This window comes from Mizuhopecten yessoensis, unplaced genomic scaffold, assembly GCF_002113885.1.
Source record: "Mizuhopecten yessoensis strain PY_sf001 unplaced genomic scaffold, ASM211388v2 scaffold3229, whole genome shotgun sequence".
NCBI classification, from domain to species: domain Eukaryota; kingdom Metazoa; phylum Mollusca; class Bivalvia; order Pectinida; family Pectinidae; genus Mizuhopecten; species Mizuhopecten yessoensis.
The window spans coordinates 2116037-2142365 of record NW_018404940.1 but is presented as its reverse complement, the minus strand read 5'-3'; the positions used below and the strand labels follow the sequence as shown (position 1 = coordinate 2142365).

The window sequence follows — 26329 nt, the reverse complement described above, 5'->3', positions numbered from 1 at the left end:
TATATACGGGGCCCGGTATTTCTGTTTCGCGGATTATAAAATATAACTCAAATGCCGGCGTTAATAATATCAAATCCTGTTTTTGTGGTGCTTAATAGCTCAATAATGTCATTTCTGTCCATTGTATAGTTTCCGAAAACAAAACCGGAATGCGCATTCCTCGGTAACTGTTTTGAAAACAATGCTAGAAGAAAACAAATATTTTCATAATCATATTTTTATAAACAAGTATGAAAAGAACCTAATTCCCTTTTTCCCCAAGTCAAGCTGAATTGGCTTGTTGTTTCATAGCCGGCAGGCTTATAATGCTGCCATAAAACACATGTATGTCGAGACCTAACAGAGGAACGCCAGCCTTCGGGTGGACGTCGACCAGAGATCGGTATGTGGACATTACTATCGATGTGTAAATAAAAGTTTGACCATTGTAAACAACACCAGACCGTTAGAGTCACACCCACACATTACCACGTGGGTACTACTACTGTCACAACTGAATGAAATCAGTACCTCAGAGGCAGAAACCTTTAAATGTCATTGGTTTTTCATTTAGGCGATATATACGTATACGCAACGCATGATTTAGAAGATTATACCTTTGACTTTGTACAGGTGATGTTTTGTCGGAAAACATAGCAGAAAAATATATCAATTTTGTTATCTTAGGAATTTTCCCGGACTTAAATATCGTTACTATCAATAAATTGAGAACACTACACAGCAGGTCGTTATACACCGAGTCCATGTACGTCTCTGATATAAATGACACTCAGGGTATTAAAACCAGACATTTGGTTAAACAACCGAATCTTACCAAATGTTCATCTTCACAAGCAAAGGGGTCCGTCCTCGCAGAGGACGTGCTTTGAAAGCGGAACCTGGAACCTTTGGACAAAATAATGATAATAAACACATCTATAAATTCGGGACGAATACAATTTAGGAACAGTTTTATCCAGAGTTTCCCGCCACCATTATTACCAACAAAATTGGCTAGAAATCGAGAGAGCTGATTATTGGACAGTTTGTCTCTGTCCTGTAAAGCGCAGGCTAAAGAGTGCAACAACGGAATAATTATTGGCTTGATAAACGAACGTGGACATCACTTGATAAAATTCGATCTCGGTTTTGAGGGAAATTTTCCAGAAACAGAATATGAACAGACTGGGACGCTCGGGCCTCCTCATACCTCTTCGTATGCCTAACGGTATATGAAATCAAAATGATATTAGTTTAATTTTTATCGGATAAGATTACCATCATAAAAACATTGATATAATAACACCTTACTATCATCAGAAACATGGATATACTGACACCTTACTATCATCAGAAACATTGATATAATAACACCTTACTATCATCAGCAACATTGATATAATAACACCTTACACTATCATCAGAAACATTGATATAATAACACCTTACTATCATCAGAAACATTGATATAATAGTAAGGTGTTATTATATCAATGTTTCTGATGATATAATAACACCTAACTATCATCAGAAACATTGATATAATAACACCTTACTATCGTCAGAAACATTGATATACTAACACCTTACTATCATCATAAACATTGATAAAATAACACCTTACTATCATCAGAAACATTGATATAATAACATCTTACTATCATCAGAAACATTGATATAATAACACCTTACTATCATCATAAACATTGATAAAATAACACCTTACTATCATCATAAACATTGATATAATAACACCTTACTATCATCAGAAACATCGATATAATAACACCTTACTAGCATCAGCAACATTGATATAATAACACGTTACTATCATCAGAAACATCGATATAATAACACCTTACTGTCATCAGAAACATTGATAACATAACACCTTACTATCATCAAAAACATTGATATAATAACACCTAACTATCATCAGAAACATTGATATAATAACACCTTACTAGCATCAGAAACATTGATATAATAACATCTTACTATCATCAGAAACATTGATAAAATAACACCTTACTATCATCAGAAACATTGATATAATAACACCTTACTATCATCAGAAACATTGATATAATAACACCTTACTAGCATTATAAACATTGATATAATAACACCTTACTAGCATCATAAACATTGATATAATAACACCTTACTAGCATCAGAAACATGGATATAATAACACCTTACTATCATCATAAACATTGATATAATAACACCTTACTATCAATGTTTCTGATGATAGTAAGGGGTTATTATATCAATGTTTCTGATGATATAATAACACCTTACTATCATCAGTAACATTGATATAATAACACCTTACTAGCATAATAAACATTGATATAATAACACCTTTCTATCATCAGAAACATTGATATAATAACACCTTACTAGCACTATAAACATTGATATAATAACACCTTACTGTCAGCATAAACATTGATATAATAACACCTAACTATCATCAGAAACATCGATATAATAACACCTTACTATCATCATAAACATTGATAAAATAACACCTTACTATCATCAGAAACATTGATATAATAACACCTTACTGTCATCATAAACATTGATATAATAACACCTAACTATCATCAGAAACATTGATATAATAACACCTTACTATCATCATAAACACTGATATAATAACACCTTACTATCATCAGAACGCAATTACTCTGGTTACTAGTTTGTATACATCCCCTTGCTTCTCTGAAGTCTCTGCTACAAGTCAAAATAAAACACAAATGTACACTACACTCTGTATAGTCAACTGTTTGTAAATTTCGTGGATATGATCATTAACTTAGTTTATAAACAATATTATATTTCCAGTATTGTTACACTTGTTGTGGTATAGGATTCGAAAAAAAACCTTAATTCTAGTTAAACGTCGAAACATGATTTCAAGGATCAGTTAAGCTCAAAACCTAGTTGATCTAGAGGATAAACCAGAGACATAACTGAAGTTTGTTTCAAACATATCAAGGTAGGTTTCGAAACAAGGAAAATGGGGCTTCTGGGGTCAAACGCTTGCCACACATGAGTCGTTGCAACTTTGCAGAACGTGATTGTTTACCGGTTCTGTCAGGAGAGGTAATATCTGGGACCTTATACAACACTCTCTTATACGTAATCCTAAATAGTATGGACGTACACACGCCAAGCCATAAACATCACACACCCACATATACACCGATCAATGTTTATAGCTACAAGGGGAGATAATTCTAGTATCTAGTATGTTTGTGTCCAATCTTGCGTAAGGTGTACTAAAATTAGCGCACCTGTAGCAATTACATGATAACGTCCTAATTCACCTTGACCACTACAGATGGACACTTGACCTGTACAGACCGACATCGGTCTGATCAGATCTACTCCCTCGGGGGCTAACATCGTTCATCATACATTACACATATCTGAGGTATTCTACAGGGAAATCCTGTACCGGCACGTCGCTCTTACAGGTTTTTCTACAAGATGTGTAAGGCTATACCTTACCTTCCTGTACCACGCACCTTCTTTCTTAAAGAGTTCTACGCAAAGAAACCGATGAAATGTTTCAACAAATCGTTAATTAGAAAATTACTTCCTTGATTTATTTTCATAATTTAATTAATTAATTGTTGACAATTTCAAAACGATCTAATTACACAATAACGGATAACACTCGCGAAAACCTAAAATAATACGATAATGAATGGAGTTTTAGGGGAGATAACTATCAGAAATGACATATATAGTGTCTTAGTAGCATATAACCTTAACCAGATACACTAATCGACGGGAAGTTTTTGCAACATACATGGAAACTTTTTTCTAAGATAAATATTTGTTCACTGGATTATTATTCACCAGTTTTTCGTCGGAACACTTTGTTCTGTAAAAGTATACCCAAAGACAACTGTATTCAGGTTTTAAATTTTTCTCCTGTCAAATACAGTACATCAATACTGTGAAAACACAATCATCTAGCACACAGTAATATAAACATGTAATGTGTCATAAGTTCTGATGATGTTGCGTATTATTAATTTACTCTCGCAATCACTGATGTCGATATTTTTGGTGACTATAGCATAAACTGAAGGATGAGACCAAATACCCTAACAACGGTGCTGTGTGGACGTATATTATAATCCTGTGTTCAGCGACCCTGAGACGAACCAATATAAACACAGGGAACATGTATAATGGATGTTTGGCATTTCCAACATCGTCGATACTTGCCTTTGACGGGACTTCACTGTCTGACTGAGTAAATCTCGGGCACTGACTAGTCTATAGACAACTGTACGCCCCTGTTTTACACCGACACATCGGCGTGTGGCTGTGGGTGCGCGTGCGGTACCGTGCACGTACATGTGCGCGTGGTGTAGAAATATCTCAAACCCGTCTACACCGACAGACGATTGTGACGTTTGACCTTAAGCCGTGTTCGGTGGCATTCCTCGAGCGATGCACGTACACAGTTTCCATGCAAGTATATATAACTCTTCGTGAAATGACATCGCCGTTTGGTAAATGACATTGGAATGTATAAAATGACATTATCGTATGCGAAATGACCTTGAAATGATCTTTTTATTTACATAATGATCTTGGTAATTGTGAAGTGTTATCAACATTTCTTATTGGACATTGGAATTGTAAAATGACATTTTAAAGCATACCATGACCTTGAAACACGTAAAGTGACATTGGAATACAAACTGGCATCGGCAGTGTGAGTGTTACAAAGACACTTCCCGACCCTTGGTGATAATAGTTTTCTGTGGTGATTGATAAATCTTCGTATTGGCCTCGTTTGATATCGAGAAGGATTTCTACTATTAAATTTCGCTCAACGAACCGTCTATAATTGTTTGGTATTTTTTTTTTATGTTTCTTTCTAGAATGAAGTCACTGTTATTTGATACAAACTTGATTATAATTAAATTAGAAAACATGAATTTGTAACATTACAACATTTAACATTTACATATCCCCTTGTGGCGTTTTAAACAGACGCCTTCTTGGCTGCTATAAGTTAGAGATTAATTTATTACAATTTCCAATTACATGTTCCCCAGAAGGCATGAACTGAGAGTCACAAGCTCTATGTGTGGGCGATTGAAGACAAGAAAATGCCAAAAAACTGAAACTCTTCTTCACCGGAGATACAATACAGTGCTTGAACTCTCCACTTTAACATCGACGATATATGATATCACGCCATATCGAATTTTCAAATAGTATTGTTATCTTCTGATAATCAAATTTTAGAATTCGTTAAAAGCGACTCACAGAAACTCGCTACATAAGTTATCACTCGCCGGATATTCTTTATATACTGAACGTACAAGACACTTTACAAAACATGGTACCGCACTCTACATATGTACATATATATATCAGACAGCTAATATAAGAAATGTTCTACTAAAAAAAACTCTGTAAAATGTTAACTTAAGGATGGGCTTAATATCGAACATGAGCTTATCACCAGTAAAATAAGTTGAGGTGAGCAATTATGATCATTTCAGTGATATGTATATTAGAGTTATCTCCCTTAATTATTTTATAAATATTTTCGAGCAAGGGCATATAACCGATAAAATTATGCAAGACGACAAAGGATTTTTTCCGATTAAATATTATATACTGCCAGGAACATTTGTGGCATTGCCAAAATATTCAAGGGAAATAACTCTGAATTAGCATTTTAATTCCGACGTGTTTCGGTGTAATCAACGTACCTATTCTTATGTACATTTTAACTATATCGTCAAGAATTAACTCAAGTTCAAGATGCCATTTACATAACGTACAAGTCTTATAGCGTGGATGTCTTTGAAAATGTGACTCATGTAAAAGTTAAGAAGCATACATCCTTAATACAATGGGATGGATTGCTGATCACAGATACCGCCAAAATGGTACCTGATTTAAATGACTAAAGAATTTTATGGGGTTCTTTGTCAGTGACGTTTGTGACAGATATATTTCCCTCAAAAAGTTTCCCAAAAAGTAGAATGCGTGTGTCCAGCTGGCGACCAGAGACTAAGTGGAGTCCCGTCATTAGGACCATCAGTTAAATTAACCGTGTGGGAGGTGTCGTTAGGGCTTTGTAATGTGTTGTTTCACAAGGCCACATGATTCCCCCGATAACACTGGTAATCTGTACACACGCAATTTGACTTTGTGCCCAGGGGGTCCGACACCATGAATACAGTAGTTTAAAAAGTGAACGCACTCAAAAGCACACAGCCGTACAATCGACGGAACTGCTCGACGATCAACAGTCAATTTACCTACTTTGTTCGCCTCGTCTAATTCGCCTTTGTGTGAATGCATACCTGTGTAATTAGTAAAATTGTGACATATCACCTATGATTTCCATATTACCTATACAGGTAGGGTAAAAAAAATGGTGAAAAAACACGAAACGGAATGGAGCCGAACATCGACAAGTTAATTATTATATTGTATGTTGTGTATTTCACACCACTGTATGACTATATTGTATGACTTCGTGCAACGGGTTCTACTCAATGTATGATTGTATTGTAAGACTTATGTAACAGTAATACTGTCTATAATAATGCTGTATAATTTATAGTGTGCTGCTTGTAATACTGTTTATTACAATGTTGTATGATTGCTTAGTACGAGAAGTGTATTACTGTCTATACTATTATATGATAATGTAGTTTGAGTAGTGTAAATATGTCTATTATATCAATGTGTGATGTAATGTATGATTAGTGTTATACTGTCTATCATCATAATTATCACCGTATACTGACTGTAATAGTGCCTATTATATCATTGTGTTGTGTTTATAGTACTTTATGGTATGATGCGGGTACTATTATTATTCTCTTATGTGTTTGTCTGTCCATGTGCATGTGTGTGTCACTATGTAAGTGTGTGACCATGATTGTGAATGCATTTTCTTCTCTTTCAATAGTGTTGAATTGTACGTGTATTGTTCGTTATTTCTGTAACTCTTCATTTCTGGAGGAAATAAAGGAAATAATAATGTGAAATGAAAACGAATTAAAAATCCTTTTTATCACAATACTGAGAATGTCTGTAAATATTCGCCAAAATACGCCTCGTGTTTTCTCTAATCGTATATATGATAATTCTTAACAATTATAATGGCACGAAATCTCATTTGCTTACGACCATAATCCCTTCAACACTGTGTTGCGGGTTCGGGGCCTACGTGGGACAGTCGCTATGTACGACCGCAGGTAGGTGGTTTTTCTACGGGTACTCCGGTTTTCCTCTACCATCAAAACCTCGCTAGACTTTACATGACCATAGCTTAATCAATTAACAGCAGAAAAGAACAAATTTACCAAACCAAATTTGCTTACAACATATTCCGCATAATGTATTTTGATGAATATGTTTGTTCCGTTTAGTTACCAATTCCGCTTGGAGACAAACGATAATTGAACTCCGTCAAAGTTTGAATATCACATCACAATATGATTAGTTCGCGATTACTCTTAATAATTTTACGGAAAACCCCGAGCAGTTTCTTATTGGAAAACATTAACCTGTCAGAATATTCTTAGTCCCATGCTTTGATAACAGTATTTTAATTTGTTAGGTTTATTTAGATGCTGCATCTCCGAAATCATGGCGTCAAATCGATTGTCGTAACGATTCTGACGTCACGATGGGTGACTCATTACGCAGAACATAAATACATGTTAATTTATTCACTGCCACATACGGTAGTCATGTCTTTACAATAATTCTAGTATGGGTTATTTACTAAAGAAATTAATGGACAAAACATTCAAACACTCAAAGAACAAATTATTTTATTCACCAGGATCTGTTTTCGCTATAGCTACTTGATGAGGTTCAAGCATGCATAGAAAGGGGTTAATAAAATGGGATACATATATGACGTAAATAGCAAATAGTTATTAATCCGCATGGTTATACGTTTAAACAATTCTTATATAGTTTAAAACAGGAACTAGAAGAAGTGGATTTCAGCGATATCTAAGAAATGATATTTCATTGGGATGAGTGACATGAAAGAATATCTTGTTTGTTGACTACAAAATTGATATGATTTGGCACCGAAAACACTACGTTACCTTGTTAATTCGGACGCGTAGAGTTTTGGATAGAAATTCGGACTGATGTGGTATAGATGTACACGTACAGAAAAAGACATTTCGGGAAAACGCAAAACATCGGCCGTTTTCGTTCATTCTGGTCAATCTCCAAAGCAACCTTGTGGCTAGATAGCATAAAGTCGGACCTAGTAATCTGATGCTGCTTTCAGACGAGCCTTGACAAAGCCTTGCAAGGCCTGCATAAACATTTGCAGGTCCGTCAGGATTTATACCCAAAAATGTTACATTTAAAGACGGTCAAACCGGGTTGACAACAATCGCTCTATCTCTTCCGGATTGACTCGGGGAACTCGACATACTTTGTCAGCTTTTTTTCTGTTGATCTACTGTTATTTAGTGGACTGGTGGGACTGGCGCCTCAAGAATATTCACACTAAAACCTCATGCTCACGCACAGGACGGATACATTCTCACTTTCTCGTTTCTCGCTCTTTCAGTCATCAATACATGTATTGTCATCAATTATCTTATTCACATAAGGATAATCAGTCGCCGCTTACAATAACTTTTAATCTATTTATTATTTAATGTTTTAATTTGTAAATTTATTGGGATGAATATAGTTTAATATGATCAAAATGAAGACAGTAGTTCATTTTACAGGAATAGATCTTATCCAAAATATTATCGAATATTTAAGGATTTATTTTAAACTTCGTCAAGGTTTTCTAACGTCTTGTCGCAAATCTGCTCCGTATGTATGAACAAGAAGTATAACATACATTCTTCATTCGTTAACCGACTTGCATCTATATATCTACAACTGGAAACTATGACATATGTTTTGGTTAATACAACAAACTGTTGGGTTTATAAACTCGGCTACCACCCTGAGCGTTATTACATGTTAAGCTGAAATGGCTTGTCATCGTAAATCTCTGTAATGATGTACATGTACCGGATTTTGAACTCTTCAGTAACTTAATATACCAGTGAACACGTTCATTACATCGTCTCTACAGCCTTAAATATTCCTAGTATTCGACGATTTTCTGTTTTTACATGAGTAGTTGACCGAGTAATGAAGCATCACGCCTTTTTGATGGATTGACACTTCTATGCTACGCGTGGCTCTACGTAACACAAGGTTTTCATGTTTTCGCTATTAATCATCATAGTCTACTTGTATGATGTACTAAGCATTTCTGACGTGTGATCGAGATTTTTCCGCGAAACATCTCATCATAAATATTATAGTATTGTGATGACAAGGTTCCGTCATTTCGCGGCTTTCTTGCCAATAAACACAACAATGGAGTCCGACCGATCATCGACCCGTCTTAACCGATTTTCTCTAAGGAGAAAACATCTAAAAAGCAAAAAGACTATACAATTTCTCATCATAAACCTTATCTGCCAACGTCTATCTCCAAAAACATCTAATTTCTCAACTAGCAGACGAGAAGTGGGGCAGTGGGGCAATCCGCAGAGGCAAGTACACAAACTGCAGGTACGCTATATGTATAAAGCGTCTCAAAGGAATTCGGAAATCGAGGTTAGCGGGTAACAGTGGATCGTAAGGACCCGTAGATGGCGGTAGGCCAGATTTCCGTTGTCTATTCTGTAGGTATATTGTTCTGTTAAATATCGACTCGGTGTATAGATCTCCAATTATACCGAACTCTACCAAGTTAACGAGAAAGGTTTTGTGTATGGTTCCAAACACACTGAAATACGTCCCTTTTTCATGCTGTTCATCCTTTAATTTCGGTATCTCGTCGCTTCCTGTTGTTGTCACATTGTGTCAGATTGAGTTCTGTTCAGTTGTCCTTGTATCCCATGACATGTAAATGGTCCATATTGAGTTACACAGTTACCTCCCCTTCATTTTATTTTATATATAACTATAGCACAGTTTGCTCTAGACACTTCTGTTGACTACATAGGTAACTCAGTCAGTTAGAGCGATAGTTTAACAATATGAAGTCATGGGTTCGAATCCCGAATCGCTGAATTTTTACAATCCGAACACTGTTGTTGACTTGTTTTGGTTATTTCTTCTATCTAAGCTATAGTCATGCAGGTAAATCAGTTTCCAGTGCATAATTCAAGCTTTTTGACTGTGGTACGGGGATCCTTATATAAAAATCTCAAATTAATTTTCGATATTTCGCTGACGTTGCTCCCATTTGATTCCGTTTTGGAACCAGTTATGGATTCTGAAGTCTCTGCTTCTCATGTGACCGAATTCAACAGGGAACATTGTAAATCAAATTGAATATGAGCAAAATTGGACGACAGACGCCTCGTAATGTGCACGCTGACTGTCGTGCGGTAACCGCTGACACAAGGCCTAGGGGCCGTGGATAAAGAGGGATAACTCCGATAAGCAAGATATCTGTCCATCGCTGTCACCACGAGGTCCCAAACAGTTCCATCTACGTAAACCACATGTAGTCATGACGTTGATACCTTAAGATCCACGTGTTTTGGTGTCATAAACAGATATTTTCAAAATGTACACAGAATTCGAAAATTACTCCCGTTTGTAAGTTGCATTATAGTAATCGTATTTCGAAATATTGTTTTATAGTTTGATTAACAGATACAAAACCCAATAAGAAATGTTACACTGCAGAAATCACTGCGCAATGTTAGATCACATTACTTTTATCGCCACAACAGTTAGTCCGTGATCATTGCATGTTTTGTATACATTGTCGTTGCCTTATAGTTACACTGAGTTGTCATGGGAGCTGCGTAAACGTGCTTTTAATGTGAGTTGAAACCAGAGTACCCGGGACAAAAAACCCACGTGGTCGGAACCCCGCCGAGTGCGTTATCCACTGCGCAACCCGACTACCTCTCACAATATCTTTCGTAGCTCTCATCTACTTTCCACATTCTATCTCGTCAACATCTCGCTTCGCTATCTGTCATTGATTAAGCCTCTAGCCTGTATCTCAAAACCTCTCGCGAATCTAGATAGCTCTAGCCAATATCTAATAATCTCTCATCAATCTTCTGTTCTCATCTACCTCTCGCCTTTCTCACATGATCGTAAGCTCTAGCTTACCTCATACAATTTCTCATTGATCGTAAGCCTTAGATGAGTTCATGAATATATTGAGCTCACCCACCTAGCTCCCACTTACACCCCCATTATCTCAAGTATATCTAGCTCCCACCTTCCTCCAACATTATCTCATGAATCTTTAGCACCCACCTTCCTCTAACATTATCTCATGCATGTTTAGCACCCACCTTCCTCTAACATTATCTCATGTATCTTTAGCTCCCACTTACACCCACACTATATCATGGAACTTAAACTCTCACCTTCCTCTCACAGTATCTCATGGATATGTTGCTCTCACATACCTCTCACAATATCTCATGGTTATTTAGCTTTCACATTCCTCTCACATTATCTCATGGTTATTTAGCTCTCATCTACCTCTTACATTATGTCATGGAACTTTAACTCTCACCCTCCTCTCATATATCTCATGGATCTTTAGCTCCCAGCTTCCTCTCACATTATATCATGTATCTTTAGCTCTCAACTTCCTCTCACATTATCTCATGGATATTTAACTCCCACCATCCTCTCACATTATCTCATGATTATTTAGCTCTCACCTTATTCTTTCAATCTCTCACACGTTTTTGAGGTTTCCGAAACAAGTATCCTTTTTTTTTTTTAGTTTTTTTTTCTTCTATCAATCACATAAGAAATGGGAACTAATTTCAGTTCATTTTTATAATATAATCAAGTATTATAGCGACTTTTACCACGTTTTCACACCACTTTCTTTGAAGTCTCTCAATCCCTTATGTACCTGTATCTCTCACCTTCCTTTCGGCAATACATTGAGATAGTGTATCTATAATGAAGGCCGCCAATAGCCAATAATCTTAATCGGTCTACCGTGTATCTATATCTGCTGCCTACTGCCGCTGGCGCTGTGTACCAAGCTCAGCCGCATCAGTTCGGTTTATTGCCTGCTCTCTCGATACAGTTGAAAGTATAGTCTAGGTTTCCGAGATAATCATTTCTTCAACTGGTGCTAAGGCGGATACAAAGAACAAAAGGCGTTTTAATGAAGCGGTCCAATGTTAGTCCGTTCACTTAGGCTCGGCCTAATGGTTTCTCCAGCTCGTCTTCACACAGTCGGCCCACTATTCCAGGGTACCTAGCCTGGTCTCGGCTTGGTGACGTCAGAAAATATGTCTGTTCCAGTTTTTACGTTTATTTATGGAACGTAGAATAGGGAAAGTATTTTTGGTAAGGAACTATTGTTTAAAGGAACGGATTATTGAGGGGAAATTTGTGACGGTATGCGGGAATGTTTACATTCGGGAGTTAGAAACAGGTGTTAGTCATTAGCAGGCGTAGCATCCGAGGTCATCCAAATGTATTTAAATCATGGTCATCCCAAGGTTAAAGAGGGAACCACTTCACTGATAGTGTATAGGTTTATAGAGGGACCACTACTACCCAGAGCTAGATAGCCATACAACTGGCATCACTGTGTTACGTTTGTACCATTATAATGAAAGATGAACGTACCCCTTACATACAAACAGGTGACTGCACTGTTATAATTTTGGTAACAATACAGTATGTCACACACTGCATCAGGCCACTGTTTCGTCCTTCTAGGACTCACCGGTGATGTTAGGGGCAAAAAGTGGGAAGTACAACTTGGTCTAAACTACTGTTGAAACAAAAGGAAAGTTGCATACAATCCCTTAATTATATTAAGTACTGGGTAATTTCAAATTAAATAACGAGTAAAATGTGTATATCATGAACCGGCTACTACTCTATTGAGATAACTGGCTATCAAGATTAGAGCAAACCTCGGGACTAAGCAATCCACCAGCAGAGTCTACAACCTTGTATCTTAAAAGATGAACGTAATACTAAAAACAGGTGATTGAAACTTAAAAATACAATATAATAGATACAGCGTGTCACAATTAATGACACTGCATCATTCAGCTGCTTCATCCTTCTAGGACTAATCGGTAATCCAAATTAGTCAAAACTATTCAAGTATACAGTTTTGATGTATATACAATCACGTGATATCTGTTAGTTTTACTTCCAGACACGATGACAATTTCTGTTGTATGTTCAATTGTCTATACAGAAAATATATCTTAAACATTATACACATAATTGCCAACTCTCCAGATTTTGGAGGTAGACTCCCGATTTTAGACCATGAATTTTAGTAATTTTCTCCATTAAATTTGCATAATTGTTCCCGTTTTTTTAGATCTACATTTGTAATTATCTCAATTGAAAAATCTACTCTTAAGATGTCTTTTTAAAATATTTACGATTATATAAATACATTTTCTGTATGCTTTTAATACAAGCGTGCAGCATCTCTTCTCCATTTCATTTCACTTCCTGAAATTTTATAGACAAAATACAAGGGCCTATGTCATTCACCTGCATGGTTAAGCATAATAGCCTCATTAAAAGCAATATTCCAAACAAAATCCTAGAGATAGGGTAAGACTCCATGGTCAATCCTGGGAGCATTTGTGTATCAATATCCTCATGCTCAGCATTTGTAACGTATTGTTATAAAATGGGATGGGGATCTCAAATGTTCCAATGTTATTACCTAGAGACTAACTAACGAAGTCTCTCATGATAAGGAGCAAATCACAAAGACAATTTCAGGAATAGTACATGTATACTTATGTTCGTCTCTACATGTCCAGCAATTGTATACTACTAGTCAAGGTGAAGGAATCCCAACCATTTCCATACTCCGCGATCAAACCTGGTAGCATACCTGTGTTAGACTTTTCATGTCAAGAAATTGCATAGAAGGTTATTGGGTGGGGGTTTCTACTGTTTCAAAGTTATTAGCCAGGGACTAAGTCACCAAGTACAGGGCTAAACACCGAGACCAGTTCTAGCATACAGCTACATGTTTGTATATTTGTCTCTTCATACTCAGCTTCTCAGCGATTGTATACATTTGTTAAAGAGTGAGAAAACGAACTGTTTCCGTGTTGTGACCCACGGACTAAGTCCCTACACACACCCAGGCCAACACTGGTGGCATACATGTATTTGAAATGTTTAAAGGGCGAAGATCTCATCCGTTCCAAGTTTTAGCAAAGGGACTAGGTCCCTAGGGTGTGGACAAACAAATTGGTCAATTCTAATATTATGATTATGTTCGTCTTTTTATAGCCAGCAATATACATTGCTATGGGGTGGGGATTTCACTCACTCAAAATATAGACAAGGGGACATGTTAGTGTCATGACAGACATAATAAAGACAAGGGGACATGGTAGTGTCAGGATAGACACAATATAGACAAGGGAACATGGTAGTGTCAGGATGGACACAATATAGACACAGGGACATGGTAGTGTCAGAACAGATAACATATAAACATGGGGACACGGTAGTGTCAAGATACCACAATATAGACACGGGACATGGTAGTGTCAGGATAGACGCAGTAAAGACATGGGGACATGGTAGTGTCAGGACAGACACAATATAGACATGGGGACATGTTAGTGTCAGGATACGCACAATATAGACACGGGGACATGGTAGTGTCAGGACAGACACAATATAGACATGGGGACATATTAGTGTCATAACAGACATAATAAAGACAAGGGGACATGGTAGTGTCAGGATACACACAATATAGACAAGGGGACATGGTAGTGTCAGGACAGACACAATATAGACATGGGGATATGGTAGTGTCAGGACAGACACAATATAAACACACAATATAAACATGGGGACATGGTAGTGTCATGACATACATAATAAAGACAAGGGGACATGGTAGTGTCAGGATAGACACAATACAGACAAGGGGACATTGTAGTGTGAGGACAGACACAATAAAGACAAGGGGACATGGTAGTGTCAGGATGCACACAATATAAACATTGGGACATGGTAGTGTCAGGACAGACGCAGTATGGACAAGGGGATATGGTAGTATCAGGATAGACACAGTTTAGACACGGGAACATAGTAGTCTCAGAACAGATACCATATAAACATAGGGGCACGGTAGTGTCAGGATACCACAATATAGACACAGGGACATGGTAGTGTCAGGACAGTCACAATATAGACATGAGAACACGGTAGTGTCAAGATGCCACAATATAGACACATGGACATGGTAGTGTCAGGATACAAACCATATAGACATGGGGATATGGTAGTGTCAGGACAGACAGAGTATAGACAAGGGGACATGGAAGTGTTAGAACAGACACACTATAGACACGGGAACATGGTAGTGTCAGAATACCACAATATAGACACGGCGACATGGTAGCGTCACGAAAGACGCAGTAAAGACATGCGGACATGGTAGTGTCCGGATACACACAATATAGACATGGGAACACGGTAGTGTCAAGATACCACAATATAGACATGGGGACAAGGTAGTGTCAGGACAGACACAATATAGACATGGGGACATGTTAGTGTCAGGATAGACACAATATATACATGGGGACATATTAGTGTCATGACAGACATAATAAAGACAAGGGGACATGGTAGTGTCAGGACAGACGCAGTATGGACAAGGGGATATGGTAGTATCAGGATAGACACAGTTTAGACACGGGAACATGGTAGTGTCAGAACAGATACCATATAAACATGGGGGCACGGTAGTGTCAGGATACCACAATAAAGACATGGGGACAAGGCAGTGTCAGGACAGATACAATATAGACATGGGGTCAGGGTAGTGTAAGGATACCACAATAAAGATACACACAATATAGAAATGGGGACACGGTAGTGCCAGGATACCACAATATAGGCACAGGGACATGGTAGTTTCAGGATAGACGCAGTAAAGACAGGGTGACATGGTAGTGTCATCACAGACATAATAAAGACAAGGGCACATGGTAGTGTCAGGAAACACACAATATAGACAAGGGGACATGGCAGTGTCAGGATACACACAATATAGACATGGGAACACGGTAGTGTCAGGATACCACAATATAGACATGGGGACAAGGCAGTGTCAGGACAGACACAATATAGACATGGGGACATGTTAGTGTCAGGATAGACACAAAATATAGACCTGGGGACATGGTAGTGTCAGGATAGACAAAATATAGATATGGGGACATGTTAGTGTCAAGACAGACGCAGTATAGACATGGGGACATGACAGTGTCAGAACAGACACAATATAAACATGGGGACATGGTAGTGTCAGGATACCACAATATAGACACGGGGACATGGTAGTGTCAGGACAGACACAATATAAACATGGGGATATGATAGTGTCAGGACAGACACAGTATAGACACGGGGACATGGTAGTGTTAGAACAGATACCATATAAACATGGGGGCACGGTAGTGTCAGGATACCACAATATAGACACGGGGACATAGTATTATCAGGATGGACACAATATAGACATGGGACATGGTAGTGTCAGGTCAGATACAAAATAGACTTGGGGACATGGCAGTGTCAGGACAGACACTGTATAGACATTGGGATATGGTAGTGTCAGGACAGACACACTATGTACACGGGGACATGGTAGTGTCAGGATAGACGCAGTAAAGACATGGGGACATGGTAGTGTCAAGACAGACACAATATAGACATGGGGACATGTAAGTGTCAGGATACACACAATATAGACATGGGGACACGGTAGTGTCAGGATACCACAATATAGACACGGGGACATGTTATTGTCAGAACAGACACAATATAAACATGGGGACATGGTAGTGTCATGATACCCCAATATAGATAAGGGGATATGATAGTGTCAGGACAGACAGAGTATAGACACGGGGACATGGAAGTGTTAGAACAGACACACTATAGACACGGGAACATGGTAGTGTTAGAACAGATACCATATCAACATTAGGGCACGGTAGTGTCAGGATACCACAATATAGACACGGGGACATAGTATTATCAGGATGGACACAATATAGACATGGGGACATGGTAGTGTCAGGACAGACAGAGTATAGACAAGGGGACATGGTAGTGTCAGGACAGACACAATATAGACATGGGGATATGGTAGTGTCAGGACAGACACAATATAAACATGGGGATATGGTAGTGTCAGGACAGACAGAGTATAGACACGGGGAAATGGTAGTGTTAGAACAGATACCATATAAACATGGGGGCACGGTAGTGTCAGGATACCACAATATAGACACGGGGACATAGTATTATCAGGATGGACACAATATAGACATGGGGACATGGTATTGTCAAGACAGACACAATATAGACATAGGGACATGTTAGTGTCAGGATACCACAATATAGACACGGGGACATTTTATTGTCAGGACAGACACAATATAAACATGGGGACATGGTAGTGTCAGGACAGACAGAGTATAGACACGGGGACATGGTAGTGTCAGGACAGACACGATATAGACATGGGGATATGGTAGTGTCAGGACAGACACAATATAAACATGGGGACATGGTAGTGTCAGGACAGACACAGTATAGACACGGGGACATGGTAGTGTCAGGACAGACACGATATAGACATGGGGATATGGTAGTGTCAGGACAGACACAATATAACCATGGGGATATGATAGTGTCAGGACAGACAGAGTATAGACAATGTTAGTGTCAGGATACACACAATATAGACATAGGGCCACGGTAGTGTCAGGATACCACAATAAAGACACGGGGACATGTTATTGTCAGGACAGACACAATATAGACATGGGGACATGTTAGTGTCAGGGTAGACACAATATAGACATGGGGACATGGTAGTGTCGGGATAGACACAATATAGACATGGGGAAATGTTAGTGTCAGGATACACACAATATAGACATGGGGCCACGGTAGTGTCAGGATACCACAATAAAGACACGGGGACATGTTATTGTCAGGACAGACGCAGTATAGACATGGGGACACGGCAGTGTCAGAACAGACACAATATAAACATGGGGACATGGTAGTGTCAGGATACCACAATAGGGACATGGTAGTGTCAGGACAGACACGATATAGACATGAGGACATGTTAGTGTCAGTCAGGATACCACAATATAGACATGGGGACATGGTAGTGTCAGGATAGACACAATATAGAAACAGGGACATGGTAGTGTCAGAACAGATAACATATAAACATGGGGACACGGTAGTGTCAGGATACACACAATATAGACAAGACATGGGGACATGGTAGTGTCAGGGCAGACACAATATAGACATGAGGACATGTTAGTGGCAGGATACACACAATATAGACATGGGGATACGGTAGTGTCAGGACAGACACAATATAGACAAACATGGGGACATGGTAGTGTCAGGATCCCACAATATAGACACGGGGACATGGTAGTGTCAGGAGAGACACAGTATAGACATGGGGACATGGTAGTGCCAGGACAGACACAATATAGACATGAGGGCATGTTAGCACAATATAGACATGGGACAGGGTAGTGTCAGGTCAGATACAAAATAGACTTGGGGGCATGGCAGGGTCAGGGCAGACACTGTATAGACATTGGGATATGGTAGTGTCAGGGCAGACACAATATAGACATGAGGACATGCTAGTGTCAGGATACACACAATATAGACAAGACATGGGGACATGGTAGTGTCAGGGCAGACACAATATAGACATGAGGACATGCTAGTGTCAGGATACACACAATATAGACACAGGGACATTGTAGTGTCAGAACAGATTCCATATAAAAATGGGGACATGGTAGTGGCAGGATACCACATTATAGACATGGGGACATGGAAGTGTCAGGACAGACGCAGTAAAGACATGGGGACATGGCAGTGTCAGGACAGACACAATATAGACACGGGGACATGGTAGTGTCAGGATAGACGCAGAAAAGACATGGGGACATGGTAGTGTCAGTACAGACACAATATAGACATGAGGACATGTTAGTGACAGGATACACACAATATAGACATGGGGCCACGGTAGTGTCAGGATACCACAATAAAGACACGGGCACATGTTATTGTCAGGACAGACGCAGTATAGACATACACACAATATAGACATGGGGACACGGTAGTGTCAGGATAGACATAATATAGACACAGGGACATGGTAGTGTCGTTATAGACGTAGTATAGACATGGGGACATGGTAGTGTCAGAATAGATACCATATAAACATGGGGACACGGTAGGGTCAGGATAGACACAATATAGACACAGGGACATGGTAGTGTCAGAACAAATACCATATAAAAATGGGGACATGGTAGGGTCAGGATACCACATTATAGACATGGGGACATGGAAGCGTCAGGATAGACGCAGTAAAGACATGGGGACATGGCAGTGTCAGGACAGACACAATATAGACACGGGGACATGGTAGTGTCAGGAGAGACACAGTATACACATGGAGTGTCAGGATACCACAATATAGACACAGGGACATGGTAGTGTCAGAACAGATACCATATAAAAATGGGGACATGGTAGTGTCAGGATACCACATTATAGACATGGGGACATGGAAGTGTCAGGATAGACGCAGTAAAGACATGGGGACATGGTAGTGTCAGGATAGACGCAGTAAAGACATGGGGATATGGTAGTGTCAGGACAGACACATATAGACAAGGGGACATGTTAGTGGCATGACAGACATAATAAAGACAAGGGGACATGGTAGTGTCAGGATAGACACAATATAGAAACAGGGACATGGTAGTGTCAGAACAGATAACATATAAAAATGGGGACATGGTAGTTTCAGGATACCACATTATAGACATGGTGACATGGAAGTGTCAGGATAGACGCAGAAAAGACATGGGGACATGGTAGTGCCAGGACAGACACAATATAGACATGGGGACATGGCAGTGTCATGACAGACACTGTGTAGACATTGGGATATGGTAGTGTCAGGACAGACACAATATGTACACGGGGACATGGTCACAATTTTGGACACAAATTTAGTGCTGATAGTGAAACAGTGGTAAAACCGGTCAAATGGTAGTGTACCAAGAGAGATACTGACGCAAAAATATACCCGAAAAAACTTAGAATATAACATCATACAAACAGAATAATTATTATCAGTTTTCCAATGTTCTCCTGTTTGTAATGTTCCATCTGTGAAATCAAATTCAAAAGATAAGTTCCCGAATCTTCACTTGAACTTTACTTTTTTGACGATCAACTTTCACCTTTTCTGGTATTTATGCAGTTAATACGATGTTGTTTAGTTGTTTACGATGTTTACAAGCTTACAACCCCTCGAGTAGGGATTAATGGGTATTTAACACGCAATTAGATTGCTATATACTCTCTGTTTTTTATTTAGTCTTTTTAAATTAACAAAAAGAAGACAATAGTTATAATGATTATAATGCTTGAAAAAAGAAGACCATCTTTCACTATTAAAGATCGTTGTACTTTTCAAGAAAGCACTCCACTCTTATATACATGAAGTATAATTGCACTTTAGACAGTCATTCCAAAAGGAATTCGAATCCCTTGGTGACGCAATGCCCTTTTGAGAGAGAAATAAACAACAAATAACTCTCTCCTGCATAAAGCTTGCTCAACTATCTGTCGGCGCCATCTTGGATCACTAAATCAGACACGAGTGTAACGCAGGCAACACACGTGTCTCAATTAAAATTCCAACAGATTTCTTTTCAAATAATGTTCCCAGTGACGACGTCACGGGTCAAACTGAATGCTTGGCCGTATCAAGTGATAGTGTGCGTGTCTTGTGCGATTTATAAATAAAACACCCAGCGCGCAATGCACGTGTGTTGTGATGCACCGACTTCTAGGCCGTGACTCTCTCTACCTTCGTCGCCATGGCGACGTATGTGTTTGTTGCATGTATACTCCTAACTTCCTTGTTGTGGAGGTCATTGGTACACTGTCTGATAAGAATCAAACGCTGAAGAGATGTGGCGTTAATACCTCATCCTAAATGTGGACCGTTAGGTATGCACAGAGTCTAGGTAAATTGTTAGAATTCAATATGTCAGAAGAAGTACGGATTATGGCAGGTAAATCGCGTGCCAAGTGTCGGGGTGGGTGAAGGGTAACAAGGGGTATACTGGCAACATGACATGTTGAGAGGATCACGTGATTAGCATACCCCATTGTTTAGGAGCATGGGAGACATGTTGGGAATTTCATTTTCTTTTTCAGCTAATTCTTGCTTAGCACATTTTGCTTTGACCTAGGAGATTGTGGGATTAAAACCACAACGGAAATGTTGGTAGATGGTAATGCATAAGTAGCATCACCATCCCCATCCCCACACATACATACCAACCCCCATCCCGCCCATGTCCCCTCGAACCACCTCCACCAACACATACATACAAACCCCCATCCCGCCACCCCACCCAAGTCCCCTCGAACCAACCCCACCAACACGTACATACTAACCCCCATCCCGTCCATGTCCCTTCGAACCACCCCCAACAACACATACATACCAACCCCCATCCCGCCACCCCACCCAAGTCCCCTCGAACCACCCACACCCACACGAACATACCAACCCCCACCCCGCCCACGTCCCCTCGAACCACCCCCACCCACACGTATATACCAACCCCCATTCCGCCCATGTCCCGTCGAACCACCCCCACCAACACATACTAGCAAACCCCACCCAAGTCCCCTCGAACCACCCACACCCACACGAACATACCAACCCCCACCCCGCCCACGTCCCCTCGAACCACCCCCACCCACACGTATATACCAACCCCCATTCCGCCCATGTCCCGTCGAACCAACCCCGCCAACATATACATACCAAACCCCACCCAAGTCCCCTCGAACCACCCCCACCAACACATACATACAACCCCCCATCCCGCCACCCCCCCCAAGCCCCCTCGAACCAACCCCACCAACACGGACATACTAACCCCCATCCCGTCCATGTCCCTTCGAACCACCCCCACCAACACATACATACAACCCCCCATCCCGCCACCCCCCCCAAGCCCCCTCGAACCAACCCCACCAACACGGACATACTAACCCCCATCCCGTCCATGTCCCTTCGACCCACCCCCAACAACACATACATACCACCCCCCATCCCGCCACCCCACCCAAGTCCCCTCGAACCACCCCCACCAACACATACACACCAACCCCCATCCCGCCCATGTCCCCTCGAACCACCCCCACCCACACGTATATACCAACCCCCATTCCGCCCATGTCCCGTCGAACCACCCCCACCAACACATACACACCAACCCCCATCCCGCCCATGTCCCCTCGAACCACCGCCACCCACACGTACATACCAACCCCCACCCCGCCCACGTCCCCTCGAACCACCCGCCATCCATATACACCCTACTCCGCCCCACCAGCAATGTGGAATGAAATCACAGCACCAGTGTTGAAGGATGAACGTAACACACCCAGAGGTTATTGCACTTTTAAAGGTTATAATGTAAAAATATATATCACTATGTATATACTACATGTGTTATATGTATATGTACCAACACTGGGCCGCGATGGCCGAGTGGGTAAGACATCTGGTCGTCTTCGATCACCACTGGGTCGCGGGTTCGAGGCCTACGTGGTACTGGCCGCAAATCGGTGGTTCTTCTCCGGGTGCTCCGGCTTTCCTCCACCGCTAAAACCTGGCACGTCCTTAAATTACCATAGCTGTTAATAGGTTATAAACACGAACAAAGTGTAACATGTAAATTGTGCCAACACAGCAGAAAATTACACGTATCACAATGACTAACTTGAGAATATTGCACAATATATAAAGTATTAAAAAATACATCTTTTCATTCTTGATATACTCGAATTGACCCAGTTCCGAGTATTCGTGATGTACTCGAGGATACTAAATTCGAGTATTCGTGATGTACTCTAGGATACTAAATTCGAGGATACTAAATTCGAGTATTCGTGATGTACTCGAGGATACTAAATTCGAGTATTCGTGATGTACTGAAATTAACCCGATTTCGAATATTTTTGATGTACTCGAATTTACAAAATTTCAAGTATTCTTAATGTACTCGAAGTTACTGAATTTCGAGTATTTTTGATGTACTCAAAGTAAGTTACTTTCGTGTATCAATGACGCATTCAAATTGTGATACGTTCGAGTATCAATGACTTACTCCATTTAACTTACATTTATCCGTTATGTACTCAAATTGAAATACATTTGAATATGGATTGCCTGTTTTACGGCTATTCCTTATTCGATACATTGGAGTAGCCCTATCATACTCTAGTTAAGAGCTATTGTAGTATAAATGACGTACTCAAAGTAAATAATGTCCCAGTATCCGTGGCGTATTCAGTTTGAATTTTACTCCATTTAAGATGCATTCGAGTATATATGGCGTACTTTAAAAAAAGACTATCGATCACGTGATAGAATAAATTCACATTCGAGACTTCATGACATATATTCAGAATAAATGGTGGTACCGGGTGTGACCGACATAAGAATTTGGCTTTGGAAGATTAAAACTTATTGGCGTCTGAGCTGCTCTGTGTAGTTCCGGTGTGTTGGAGCAGGTTGTCAGAGATAGGACGTTTCCGTCATCAGCATGTAAAACAACATAGGCATTGTCATGAGCACATGATCAATATATTGTTGTTAAGATGTCCATAATATTATGACAAACAAATGTCATTAGGCATAATTGAAGTTCAAAGATATTGTCCTCGTTAGGCACACGTGACCATTTTGCTCCCCTTTTATATATACAGTGCATGTGACCAAGGCAGGCATTGTCCTCGTCACTTGACTAACACATTGTCCTTGTCATGCGCCTGGGAGTAAGACATTAACTCGTAATGCGCCTGCAAGTAAGACATTGTCCTTCTACTGCGCCTGTAAGTAAGACATTATCCTTCTCATGCGCTTGTAAGCAAGACATTGTCCTTGCCATGCTCTTGTGCATATGACAAAGACATTGTCCGTGTTATGCGTTTTTCAACAAAAGTTTTTCCTTGCCATACATTTTCTAAGCATTATGATATCATGAAATGTGGGGAAAAGGCCACACCGGTATATGTTATCTACGTTTGTGAATTTAGCATCGTAATGTGCTATGTATATAATAATGTTGTCAGATGTCGCGTCATGGCCGACAGCTGTGCCATTCCAAGGAGTACATTCCATCCAGGTCGTCGACGCTCCGAGATATGAAGGGCTGATTCCTTGATACAGATGATTCAGATGAGGTCCTTAACGTTTTATATGATGCGTTTTTCTTTACCTACTTAAAATAGACGATACTACACGTAGATAACACAGTATACAAAAGTAAACAATACTGTCTGCTTGTTGGGGGTTGGTTGGTAAAACTACTTGAAAGAGAATACTCTCGTTGCCATAGTAACGATGGAATAACAAAAGGTCAACTCATACACTAGCATGCAAAAATGTCATTTAAACATAACAAGTATCTAGAAAGTTGGAAACTATTCCAAAATTTAACATGCTTTTCCAAGGTAACTATAAATATCCCTGACCCATACCCTTCACGGTTGGAGCGTGGAAATTAGGTTTAGAATTCTAGAAAGCAGATAAGCCGCTCCATTTTAACTATAGAGACATTCTACTCCAGTTCAAACGTATACATATCTACCCTTTATCGTGAACGGAAAGAAATATGAAAGCACTTGTAACGCATTCCACGGGATAGGGTACAGGGACGTGCTTTACACATCTCGCCAACGGCTCTATCATATGGTATCGCACACGCGAGCTACATCAAACGAGCGTGTACGCATACTCCTCTAAACAACAATACTTGTAACGTGTGTGGAAAAGGCGCTTACTTACTTTCCTCACAGGGCCGGGGTCGCTTCTGTCCCATCGAGGCCAGCTCTGGTATTTTTCATCACACAAACATTTGTAGACAAAGAAAACGAACAAATACGTTGAGAAAGTCCATGTCTCAGACCTACATAGCACTACCGTAGTTGTAACTGTAGTATCCAATGAAATCCATTCTGCCGCTAAAATTCTGGTGTGCCTAGCGACCATAACAAATGATGTCATACACGTGCTGGTCGCGTGAGGTCGCCCGACGTCATCACAGGTCTACACAGCCTCCCTTTGATGCTGTAACCAGTGGTCAGTAAACCTGGTGCTAGCGAGTACGCACGAGACGGACGTATATGTCCCTTCCTTGTTAACATTTCTTTATGTCCTGGTATCCATGCTGTTTTAACAGACTGTGGAGAACTTTCAATTGAGAACTTGACTTGAAGAACTTCAACCGATAAGGGCGAGAAAAAAACCTATTCTAGTAAATGATAGAGGAGAAACATGAGGCTCTGGCGAATAACAACAAATAGCGATAATCCAGTAATGATGTTCGGCTAACTGTAGCAGTCCGCCATACTGGAAAAACAGAAAGTTCGCCAAAGTATGACGTCACCCTATTTACTTATAAGGAGGTTGAAGTAATTCTACCTGCTGCAGAACTCCCTATAGTCTGTTTCAGGGAAGCATTTGCCCTCCTGCTCTCCGGTACAGCTGTACGTAGTTACGGTGAGGTCGCCGTACGTCTGGTTAAACTATCATAGTAGTATAGTCTATTTCAACACATGCAATTGCTCTCGCTCTGTTAATCTGCAAGGGGAATAACTGCGAGATTCGACAGCACGAAAACTTCTTACCCAAACACATATACGCAATTCTGGTAATTATCATTCGTAGGCATTTTCTTGGTATCTTTATTTCGAAATGTTTGTTTACATTATTATGTTTGTGGTGAAAACAGGAATTTAGGAGGTATGAAAACTGAAAACATTTTGGTAATTGACAAATATGACTGTGTAGTCAATATATTAATGTCGTCTTCGTTGACTTATCTAGGCCTATGTTGAAAAACAGACGAGCGATTGGTTGTTTTTAATTTGGTTTCAATCCCGACCTTGTAACAATGATGTGAAACAATCATGTGACGATTGTAATTGTGTTGGTGATGAACCTTGGCCGTCATACTAGTTGACATTCTTCTACGGCCAGTTTGGGGTTTTGTTTGTTTTATTGACAAACCGTGATACAGAACAATGACTGGACACAACTGACAAGACAATAATAAATGTAACAGAGGTCATTATTTTTTCAATGCCTCTGCCAGGAGTCGAAACCGGG

General features: G+C 39.8%; 1 protein-coding gene across 2 annotated transcripts in view; it reads right to left on the bottom strand.

The window, feature by feature from the left end:
• The window catches only part of LOC110447170 (rho GTPase-activating protein 6-like), a 71473-nt gene extending 45883 nt beyond the window's left edge, over positions 1-25590 (bottom strand). The window contains exon 1 of one of the 2 annotated variants that reach the window (XM_021492686.1): positions 25003-25590. In XM_021492686.1, the coding sequence (XP_021348361.1) occupies positions 25003-25225 (223 nt within the window). In that variant the 5' untranslated portion in view covers positions 25226-25590. The remainder of the gene's footprint in view (positions 1-25002) is intronic. The other variant, XM_021492687.1, reaches the window with a different exon arrangement.
• Between the last annotated feature and the right edge of the window lie 739 nt (positions 25591-26329).